General features: G+C 43.9%; 1 protein-coding gene across 1 annotated transcript in view; it reads right to left on the bottom strand.

Moving 5' to 3' along the window:
- PASK (PAS domain containing serine/threonine kinase) overlaps positions 1–12,257 on the bottom strand; it is an 83,327-nt gene that overhangs the window by 35,590 nt on the left and 35,480 nt on the right. Inside the window, 1 exon segment of the mRNA XM_068280630.1 lies at positions 2,001–2,105. Within this exon segment, the coding sequence (XP_068136731.1) occupies positions 2,001–2,105 (105 nt within the window).

Here is a 12,257-nt window from a genome sequence, read left to right as displayed (position 1 = left end):
AGATACATCAGTCTAATTGTTTCCAGTACAGGAAGAGTTAAGAAACTCCAGTTGTTATCTCTATACAAAAAAGCCATTATCTCTAGGACTTTCAAAGTCGTGGAGAGGGCTGTTTTCTGACTTTTATTATCTCAACTGTTAGTTAACTATTTACTTTTCCTCTAGCAGAGGAGAGGTCATTAGTTCACAGACTGCTCTGAAAGAATAATTTTGAATGCTGAGTGTTGTGTAATCTGCACATATTAGAGAATGATGCAATGTTAGAAAAAACACTATATACCTGAAAATAAAAATATGAGAATATTTTCTTTGTTGCTAATCTTCTAGTAATTATTCATAGTACACAACCAATTCATTATATCATATATATTTTTTCGCTTCAGTGTCTCTTAAAGCTATTGAGAAATCTTGTATACGTGAAAGCAAGGAGGTGATTCTAGAAGAGGTCAAAACGAGGTCATGTGCAGATCTGAGATCTCGGGTAGGTCTGGAAACTAGTGAGGAGATATACAGGGGGAAGAGAGAGAGAGAGAGAGAGAGAGAGAGAGAGAAGATATATATTGTGGAGAGCTTTGTAGGTTAGAATCAAGTAAAATCAAAGCAGTTTATTACAACAGTCCAAATGAGATATTAGAAGAGCCGGGTACTAGGTTGGAGATGACAGGAGTTAGTTAGGATGAGAGAGAGAGAGAGAGAGAGAGAGAGAGAGAGAGGAGAGAGAGAGAGAGAGAGGAGAGAGAGAGAGAGAGAGAGAGAGAGAGAGAGAGAGAGAGAGGAGAGAGAGAGAGAGAGAGAGAAGAGGAGAGAGGTGGGAGAGAGAGAGAGAGAGAGAGAGTGAGAGAGAGAGAGAGAGAGAGGAGAGAGAGAGAGAGAGAGAGAGAGAGAGAGAGACGAGAGAGAGAGAGAGAGAGAGAGAGAGAGATTAATAATAATAATAAAAAAAAAAAGTCATACGTACCTTGGGCTTCCTCCAGCCCCCTACGGCCTGATTCGTCCCTTGCCGCTGTCCTCCACCTTTATCTTCCATTATGGCTCCCGGTAACTTAGGGAGTCGGGGCTCACTACGCATGCACGGCCCAGCCGTGCGAGTCCCACTATCCAGGGCATTTTTGCGCATGCAAAGTACTACTGCGCAGGCACAGAATGCTCCCAGGCCGCGGGAGTGGGACAGGGAGCCAGGATGTGTGCCTTGTCTATATGGCGTGACCCCGGAAGTAGTTGTGGGGGTCGCGGCCATATTGGAAAAAAATCCAATTTCTCATTGAAAATGAAAAAAAATGAAAACAGCAGCGGGGAGCAGCAAAACTGACACCAATAACATTAGGGGGTCTTACTGCAGACATACATTCGTTTATACATACGTATCTAAGGTTACAGATCTGTTTTAAGTTGCCGAAACAGTGCATGTAGATGGAGAAGAGGAGGGGGCAAGGACAGAGCCTTGTGTTACCCTTACAGACAAAGGATATGGAAAAGTGATCTGATCCGAGTAACAGACTGTGAAATAACTTCCAGAGAGATCTGAAGAAATCCAGGAGAGAGTGAGGCCCTTTATGCCTACAGATAAAAGTATCTGAAGGAGTAAGGTGTGGTCGACAGTAGCAAAAGCTGATGAGAGATCAAGAAGGATAAATATGGAATAATTACCTTAGGAGCTGTAAAAAGATCATTGGGCTAAAAGCAGCGCAGCTTAATGTGAGGAGCACAAGCTCAGGGCACACTATGCTGCAGGAGATCACGCCCTAGAAAGCCACCGGACCTGAAGGGGCTCAGGGCGGGAAGAGTAGAGCTGCCGTTAGTTACAAGGAGCGCTCGTAATTTGCCAGCGCACCCTGCTGCACTACCTCAGCATAGCGTGTGCAATATGCATCCTACAGAGCAAAACAGGTGATTTTTTCCCCCTTTTCCTTTTTTATTTTAAACATGTACAGAAGCATTTAGTTTGTAATGCCCTTTAGAAATCCATATGTTCAACATGAAGGAAAATGCATAATATTTACCCTGTAGACTGAGGTGATGATGGCTTACAACGATACAACATGTAGGGTGCTGGACTCTTTCCAGGGGATCATCAGACTTACATCTCTGTACACACTTCTCTGCAACTGACAAGGATAGAGAAATGTTACAAGTTATAAAACTGTTATTCAAATGCAATGCATATAGAAATGGTATCAGCCAGGCAGCCACTCGCTGAGCCTGATTAACAAAACTTTCTATGCACCTCCACTGGGATATCATAAGTGATCCAGAATACCTGGACTGGATTCATGATGAATAAGTAGTAAAAAATAAAAATTCAAACCCCATTCAGGCCTCTTGCACACTACATGTGATTCCAGATTTACGATTTTTAATCGGTACTGCATGCTGCGTTTTCTTTTTTGTTTTAATAGCATCCAGGGAAAATCAGAATTGCAAATCATATTTGCAGTGCGCAGGTGGCCTAATACTGTTTAAAGTAAATGTGAAAAAATTGCCTATGGCTCTGGAACCCATAGAGCCTCCCTTGTCCTTGCTCTGTCCCCTCGCTCCACTGCTTTCTGCTGGTGAAGTTATGTTCCCGAGTGCTTCCAGAGACAGGCATATCTGCACTGCACATGAATGACGAGCCCAGACTTACGCGTGTGCAGTACAGATCTGCTCATCTTCAGAAACACTAAGGAAAGTGGGTACTTCTGCAGACTGCATGAGAGCCACTAAGACTTATTTAACCAAGCTGGTGGAAGAGCTTCACCTGGGCTCAGCGCTGGAACTATGGGATGGAGAGTACCGGGAAGGCTCTATGGGATGGAGAGTACCGGAAGGCTCTATGGGATCCAGTGCTCTGTCTCCATAGGTAAATATCACACTCTTTTTTTCTTGTGCCGCTTCACGTCATTGGTTTACAGGTCACCATTTCTTTTACATATTCAATAAACTGGAGGTTCAGAGGAGACAAACATAAGCCCGTCTTCTCGGTACATGTTGTACAGGAAAACCACATATAGATCTCTGTGTGTTTGCTCTGTATGTTAGTATGCTTGCAAAGTCCCATTCAGTTGCACTAAATCAAAAATGCAGCATTTTCTCTTTGGAAATAATCACATTAGAGTGAATGGCATCAGAGGCCTTCTATAAGAAAGCACACTTCATACTGATTCTCCTAAAAGCTGATTGGATTGCGTACCATGGGAACAGGGCAGTATACATTCCTCTATGTCCCGGGTGGCCACCTTAACTACTGGATCACAACATAGGTTAACATTATGTTACAGATTTAAAACAGTCTATTCTATACACCTACTGTATGTATTTCAGGGTCTTTGGCCATTGTTGATGCAAGGGGTGAAGCTGTCCACACAAGCAATCTGACTGAGCAATGCCTACAGCATGAAATCATAGTCAATCTGTTTCACACTCCGATTTACACAGTTTCTGGCCAAGGCCCAATGTTTCCCTCAGCCAGACATGAGGCCAGTGTTAAAGCAAATGCAATGTGAAGCTTGTATAAACATTTTCTATTTCCTCAAGAAACATTTATCATTTTCAATGCTAAAAATAAAATCTCTTCCGTCTTTCCCCCTCCTCTTCAGGGGACAAAAGCAGGTCTTTCAGGAAAACATTTTCTCATGAGTAACCACAGAAGAAACTGTATTCAATGCCCAAAATTCTCTGAACAGCTGCTAAGGTTAGAAATCTGAGCATTTATTAAGGTTACATTCAGTAAGCCATCCCTAGGCTCCTCCCCACTACGCATAAACTGGTTATCCCATATAATAACTGCAAGTGTCTCTGCTTCCCATGTCCCTGTGTCAGTGCTTTTCCCATACTGCGCATGTGCTTCACTGACAGCCGTTGGGACGGACGCAAGGACTAGCCAGGGGGTGGGCGTGTGAATGCGAGCAGCGTGCGTGTGGCCGGAGCGTGCTCGCACACATGCATGCTGACCATGCGGCATTGAGAGACCTAGAGCCTGTTTTTATACGGGCTTAGTTCGCCTAGTAGATTTATTTTTTTTGCACTTACATTTTTTTTATCATAGTCATGCATATAAAAACATGAAAGCTAATAATAGACACCAAAAAGACAGTATCACATAATGCAACTTCAGTGGGTTACAAAAGACATAGTAGTAAGACCTCAACAAAAGATTTTTTTCCTTAACTGTAACATCAATTATTTTGAGTACAAAACTACTCCAAACGGGAGTTAACTTTATAACCAAAACCAAGCAGGAAGGCTAAGGTACAACACAAGTAAAAGGGAAAGTAAAGTCTCCGCTCCGCCAGAGCACAGCAGGCATCTCAGATAATCAAACCCCACGTGTTATTCTGGCAGAATTGACTCTGCTAGCACCACATTAATGTCCCAGAAGTCCCAGATTTTTTCAAAAGAGGCCATTGTATTGTTTTTTGGTAGCTGTGAGGAGGTCCATTTTTCTAATGAATTAAATTTAGTTCTAACCCTTTCCATCGTGGGAGGGGAAGTGGATTTCCAACAGGTTGCAATTGACAATCTGGCTGCAAACTAAAATAATATTTAACATTTTTCTGAGTAGCAACCCTGGTATGAAGGAGCGGTAAACCTAGAACTAGGGTCCAGGGTCTAAAGGAACCTCTTTAAGTGTAGCTTTAGCAGCCAAGTCTCTTATGTTTTTCCAAAATTTATCAATCAGGGGGCAGAACCAAAATATGTGATCTAGTGAGCCAAGGCCACCACATCCACTCCAGCATCTGTCTGAAACTTCTGGGAAGAATCTATGTAAAAATATTGGAGTGCGGTACCGCCAAAATAGGAGTTTGTATATGTTTTCCTTTTTGGTGATATAAATAGAGGTTCTGCGGGCATTCTCCCAAATCTCCAGCCATTGTTGAAAAGTAAGTTCTTCTGACAGGGCTTCTTCCCACTTGAGCATATATATTAATGTTTAGAGAAAATGGAGGAATCCTGTATATGTATCATATCATACAAAAGAAAGATTAAGCCCTTTTGCCTGTCTTCGTTCCTAGTGGTCAATGACCTTGCCTTAGCTAAATCTGAAGGTAAACCACTCCATTCTCCTCCTCTTTGACCTTTCAGCAGCTTTTGATACAGTAGATCATCCCCTACTCCTCCAGTTCCTCCAATCCATGGGCATTCACGATCTCGCCCTGACCTGGCTTTCATCCTACCTCTCCAACCGCTCCTTCACGACCGCCTTCAATGAGTCCTCGTCCACCCCCAACCACCTCTCAGTGGGAGTCCCAAGGCTCGGGTCCTTGGCCCCCTACTGTTCTCCCTATACACATCCTCCATTAGCAAGGTTATCTCCTCCATAGGTTTTAACGATCATCTGTATGCAGATGACACCCAAATCTACCTCCACACCCCTGACACATCCATCACTACCATGGACAAGGTCTCCTCCAGCCTATCAGCCATCTCCTCCTGGATGTCCGCTAGGTTCCTGAAATTGAATCTAGACAAAACGGAATTTATGATCTTCCCACCCCGGTCATCCCTGGACCTCCCAAATGTGCAGCGTCACTTAACCACACTACCATTCACCCTACCTCTCAAGCCCGCTGTCTGGGTGTCACCCCTGGACTCCGCACTCTCCTTCACTCCCCACATCCAAAACCTCACAAAGTCCAACAACTTCGTAACATCTGTAAGATTCGCCCCTTCCTGACCCCTGCCACCACCAAACTAGTCATCCATGCCCTCATAATTTCCCGCCTCGACTACTGCTATGCCCTTCTGTCTGGTCTCCCTAAGACCCGAATAGCACCCACTGCAGTCCATCATGAATGCGGCAGCCAGAATTATCCACTCCTCCATCGCTCCACCAGGGCGGCTCCCCTCCATGAATCCCTCCACTGGCTTCCTATCCAGTCCAGAATCCGATTCAAAATATTGTGGCTGACCTACAAATCCGTCCACAAAACCTGTCCAACCTACATTTCTGATCTTACTCAGATACACACCAAGCCGCTCACTCCGCTCCTCCAATGAACTTCGCCTGACCGTCCCCCGCATCACCCAGTCCCATGCACGCCTCCAAGACTTCTCAAGAGCCGCTCCAACGCTATGGAACTCCCTACCTCCACCCATTAGGGCAGCCCCCTCCTTCAACACCTTCAAGAAGGCCCTAAAAACTCACCTTTTCACTCTGGCCTACCACCCCTCACAATTGCTCAAAACCCACAGCTGACCTCTGGTCCCCTACCTCTCGTGTCCTATACCTCTCCCTCTAGATTGTAAGCCTTTGGGCAGGGTCCTCCTCCTTTTGTACCCTACCTGATCATGCACCTCCATTACGGTGCACCCATGCTATGCATTTGAGTGAACCGAACTTGCCTAATCTCCATGCTCCCCCTCCAGTGACTGACTAAGCATTACCTTGTACTCATACTGTGCTGTGTGATCTGGTTTTCTTGTATTCCTGTATTGTCATATTGCTGTTTGTCACCCCTAAATATTGTCTGTAACCTAAATTAATGTCCAGCGCGGCGTAATATGTTGGCGCTTTATAAATACAATAAATAAAAATAATAATAATAATAGAAAGGGTTTCAAATGCAGTAAAGGAGGAAACTCCAAATTTCTCACAAAAGTCATCTTGTAGTGCCTTATTTGGAGATAGTCAAAAAGATTTTCGCGGGGGGAGTCTATATTTAGCACGAAATCATTAAATTGGGTAAAGTGATAAGTGGGGTTGGACAAAGTTCTAGGAGAGAGCCTATTCCTCGATCTAACCACCTAGTTTCAAACTGAATTGAAAGAGATCTGGGAAAACAAGAAACCCCCATTATTGGTGTAAGCAGGGAGGGGTTGGATAGCCAATTCAGGTTGCTAGCAATTTTCTCCATAAGCTTTTTGTAAAAGTAATCGGAGCCAATAGTGTTAAAGGAGGATCAGTAAAGTCTGGAGGCTTCCAAATATACGCGAATGAGGAAAAAGGCTTAATCCAACATTTCTCCAATTCCACCCATCTAGCATGAGGAGTGTCTTTAGCCCATTCCACTATCTATCTAGAACGAGTTGCCAAATAATAATAATCTTTGATATCAGGAACCCCCAGCCCTCCCCCCCCCCCCCCCTCCCTGGATCTATCTGCTAACATAACCCCACGAGAGACCCTTGGGTGTTTACCACCCCAGATAAACCTTAGAAAGTCTGCTTGAAGACTTTTTATTTGCGCTATGGGAATTCTAACCGGAAGGGTCTGAAATAAATACAAAAGTTTGGGCATAGTATTCATTTTTAAAGGAATGGATCCAACCGAGATCTTGTTTTATTCTTTGAAACATAGGGAGAAAGTTTAGAGCATACAATTTTGAATAGAAGTGTCCTATTTTGATCCCTAAGTATTGTATAGAATTTTTCTGCCATTTGCGTGGAAAGTTCCTCTGGAGTCTATATAAATCCCCTGAAGAAAAAATGATGGGTAGAGCCTCTGTTTTATCTGTGTTTATTTTGAACCCTGAAATAGTTTCGAAATTGGAAAGAACCCGCAGAAGCACTTGAAGTGAGATATGGGGATTTGAGAGAGACAACATAACGTCGGCTGCAAATAGAGACTGTTTATATTCCAAGTCACCTATCATTATACCTTGTATTTCTGGGTTATCTCTGATAGCCTGAGCCAATGGTTCGATATTCAAAGGGAATAATAAGGGGGACAGTGGACACCCCTGTCGGGTCCCATTAGAAATTCTAAAAAAGTTCGGTGGAGAAAAGGGGAGTTTTGAAGAGGTGGAAGGTGAGGAGTATAGAGACCTGGTGGCCATGAGAAACAGACCTCCAAAGCCCATCTCCTCCAGATTTCTAAAGAGAAAAGGCCAAGAGAGGCGGTCGAAGGCCTTCTCCGCGTCCAAACCGAGGAGCAGAGAAGGCCCCCGACCGCGTCCCATTACCTCAACCAGATCAATTAAGCGTCTAGTGTTATCACTCACCTGCCTATTTTTAATAAATCCCACCTGGTTCCAGTGCACCAATGATGGTAAAATTTCATTAAATCGGTTGGCCAACACCTTTGTAAAGATTTTAAAGTCAGAATTGAGCAAGGCTATGGGGGCCTGTAGCTCTGAGGATAATGGGGATCTTTGCCCTCTTTTGGAATCACAGTCAAAAAAGACCTTTGCAAAGAATCTGGAATGGCCTTACCTTGAAGAAAGGTGTAGGTCAAAGTTACCAGATGGGGAGACAAAATAGATGAGAATCTTTTATAATATAGATATGAAAAACCGTCTGGGCCAGGTGATTTCTTATTATGTAAGGACTTCAAAACCTCCAGTATTTCATCTAGAGCAGTGATGGCTAACCTTGGCACTCCAGCTGTGGTGAAAATACCAGTCCCATGAGGCATTGCAATACTCTGACAGCTCTAAGCATAATCCGGGGAGGCAGAGGCATGATGGGATTTGTAGTTTTGTCACAGCTGGAGTGCCAAGGTTAGCCATCACGGATCTAGAGTGATGGGACCGTTCAAAGCTGGTAGTTGTGGCTCTGTCAATTTTGGGAGAGATAGGGAGGAAAAAAACTCATTCATTTTAGCATTCCTCTGAAAGGAAGATAATGGACAAGGTAAAAATTGTAAAGTTGCCTATAATATTCCACCATTGTTTCTGAAACACTCAGGGGGTCTGTCACAATAGTGCCTTTGGGATCTCGTAGAGAATGAACCATGGAAAGGCTTTGTTGCTGGAATACTTTTTTAAACAATAATGTATGGGGTTTGTTACCCTTGTCATAGTATGTCTGATGTAGCCATGATAAAGATCTCTCCACCTGTGACATTTGCATGGAGGAAACTGTTTCTTTAGCTGAAAGTAGCTTCCTGTAATTAACCTGAGTAGGATGTAACTGATGAGTCAGCTCAGCCCTGGACAAGTTCAAAAGAGCTTCCTGAAACAATTTTTGATTTTGTTTTTTCTTAGTGGTAGCCATAGATATCATGTGGCCTCTGATAACAGCTTTATGGGATTCCCAAAGCGTTGAGAATTCAGAAACTGAGCCTTCATTTAGCCTAAAGAACTCGGCCAAGCGGGATTGGACTGACTCAAAAAACTCCATATCATTCAATAGAGCTTCATTTAGACGCCAAGATGAGTGTTTGATGTATCGAGGGTTGTAAGTTAAATCAATTTAAATTGGCGTGTGATCAGACCACGTCATTGCGTGAGTTTTAATTTGTCCTAACATGGGAAGTGCTGCCCTAGTGCCAAAAAAATAATCCAGTCTAGTATATAGAGCATAAGGAAAAGAATAATACGTATAAGTTCTCTCTTTTGGGTGAGAAATTCTCCAGAGATCTAGTAAATGAAATTCTCTTAAGATTTGTCGAAACTTGCGAGCTGATTAATTAACTTGAGCCTGGTGGGCAGGACCCCCTTCAGAGGTAGCTCTATCTAGAGACGGAGAGACCATGAGATTAAAATCACCTCCTAATAGCCAAGCATTGACCTAAAAAGAGGCCACCTTCGCAAAAACTTTCTGAAGGAATCTAGTCTGATTCTGATATGGAGAATAAATGTTTCCCAAAATCATAGTCTGACCTTGCACGATTGCCTCCAAAAGAATATAATGGCCTTTAAGGTCTAAAATAGAACGTACAATTTGAATAGGGGCATCATGTTTAATGAGAATTGTGACTCCTGCTCTTTTTGTCCGAGCTGAGGAATAAAAAGCTTGTGGAAACTGATGTGATGACAGTGAGGGATGATGTGAGGATTTAAAATGTGTCTCTTATATAAATATCACTTGATCGTCTAACCGTTTTATTTCTTTATATAAGTGTCTTTTACGAGGGGTATTCAAACCCTTGACATTGAGAAACTATACGTACCATGTCACAGGTGGAGAGAAAGAGCGTTTAAACCAAGACTCTGCCCAGATGGATATAACCTATAAATCCACCCAAGCCGACCTGCTGAAAAAGATAGGTTAGGAACAACAAAACATAACCCAAAATCACAAAGTAGCATCAAGAACCCAGAGGTAACTCCATGGCTGAGGTATTTCACCGACTTGCCAAGCCACGGAGAGGTCCATTATGAGTGTAATTACATAGAAGTCAGAGAAAAAAAGGAAGAGAAAAAAAAAAGAACAGTGAAAAACACTCGGTTGTCCTTTCCTGGAGTCGAAGCCAGGAAGCAGGAGGACCTCCATCGGGGGTAAGGCATGGGGTAGCCCAGGTAGAAGATGAGAAATGTTAGAGCCAGGTCAAACTCCCACTGAAGCCCGGCAAAGTACCTGAAGCTTAGAATGGTGTGTCAAGACCATGTTGGTCAATCAGTAATTAGCCCGGGCCATCTCGTCTGGGGGAGCTATTCCAAGAAGGAGAAGAAGCTTGACTACCCGAGAGGGATGTTTTCTTTGGAGGGACCGTCGTCCACTCTGTGGTGGGTCTTTGTCTTGGCGATTTAGGAGAGTCCGCCAGCTCTGACAGTGTGGCATCCCCTTAAGGGGAAGATGGAGGAGATAACCGCAGGCCCAAAGTTTTCAGAAAAGGAGCAGCGTCCTCTACATCTTGCAGCATAAAAGTTTTCCCATTTGTAGGCAATATAAGCTTAAAGGGGAAACCCCACTTCTAGGGGATTCCAGCTTCCCTCAGCGCTTGGGTGACGGGCCTCAGGACCCTTCACTTAGCTAAAGTGACTGGAGACAAGTCATTATAGATAGCTAAAGAGTCACCTTTAAATGTTATTGACTGCTTGTTGCGAGTAGCATTGATTATTAGCTCTTTGGACTCAAAATAGTGCATATGCAACACCACATCCTTAGGTAACAGAGTTCTGTAGCGGAGCACCAAGAGCTCTGTGAGCCCTGTCCATGCGCCATTGCTCCACGGGCTGGTCAGGCACTAAATATGAGAAGAGATCCGTCAGGTAGGGCTTGAGGTCAACAGCTTGGACTGAATGCGGCACCCCCCTGATACGGAGGTTCTGTCTTCTGTCCCGGTTCTCACTATCTTCCTGCGCCGTACATAACATTTTAATGTCCGCCTGAGTCAGTTGATGGTCATCTGCAAGAGCATTATGGCTCTTGGCCAGTTCATCAAGTTTAGTCTCTAGTGCGTCAGTCCGGGAGCCTATGCTTACCAGCTCTGTCTTCAATTCCGAGATCGCGGTGATTAGCATCGAACCAATTGTCTTCAAGATAGCTCCCTGATTCTTCTCCAGTGCTTTTTCCAACATGTCAGTTGTTAAGGGCAGCGATTTTGCAGGCTGATTCACCATTTTACTAGCCAGAGATGCGGGCGCGGAGATTTGGGTTTGGCCGGCGCCATCTTGGCTGGATCGAGGGTCGCGGAGAAAAACGGTCCAGGCCTGCCATAGTCGATTTCTGGGTCTCCGTTTTTTGATTCTGCGCCCTCCTCATGGTCTCCACCACCGGTAGCAGTACAGGAAGATCGGCTAAAGAAATCTAGTGTAAGCTAACCAAGAGGTTTCTCGTCGGGCTCGAGCAGAGCTCTAAGGAAAGACGTCCATCCTAGGGGTGGCCGCGCAAGCGCCCCTCCGCTTAGTACATTTATATGTGCTCAATCAAAAAGACTAAAGCCGGGTACACACACCCAATTTGATTGGTCACAGATTGGCCAATTTTACCATTTCCCTGTAGTAGAAGAGCTCATCTACAAAATCTATTTATGGCATACAAAATCTGTTGCCTGCTTCCCACATGGGTGTATTTACAAATGGAGATGCACTTTGTATATATGGCAGAAGGAGAGGTTGCTGTTAGTTAATCACCTTCATTATACCACCTAATGAAACAGAAGTTGGGGTAAGAGTTTCATAAAAACTGATCAGAACAATCAGCCACTACCGATTGAAGATGGAGCTTTACTAGTGGCAGAGGAGGAAAGAACATCAGTTAACTTGCAGCCAATCAAATCACCTAATAAGGTGCCATGACTGCCATTTTAAAGTGAACCCAAAGTGAGGGGTAAATGGAGGCTGCAATATTTATTTCCTTTTAAGAAATACCAGTTGTCTGGCTGTCCTGCTGATCCTCTGCCTCTAATACTTTAAGCCATAGACCCTGAACAAGCATGCAGCAGATCAGGTGTTTCTGACATTGTCAGATCTGACAATATTAGCTGCATGCTTGTTTCTGGTGAGAAACAAGCATGCAACAAAATAGAACAGGAGGACTGCCAGGCAACTGGCATTGTTTAAAAGGAAATAAATATGGCAGCCTCCATAAACCTCTAACTTTGGGTTCACTTTAAGGTTACATAATATGATGTCTCAGGCAATGAACTCACCCTACAAGTGAACTGAAGAAAT

The sequence above is a fragment of the Hyperolius riggenbachi genome, chromosome 4, assembly GCF_040937935.1.
Source record: "Hyperolius riggenbachi isolate aHypRig1 chromosome 4, aHypRig1.pri, whole genome shotgun sequence".
In the NCBI taxonomy this organism is placed as follows: domain Eukaryota; kingdom Metazoa; phylum Chordata; class Amphibia; order Anura; family Hyperoliidae; genus Hyperolius; species Hyperolius riggenbachi.
This window is presented reverse-complemented; position numbering and strand designations above follow the sequence as displayed.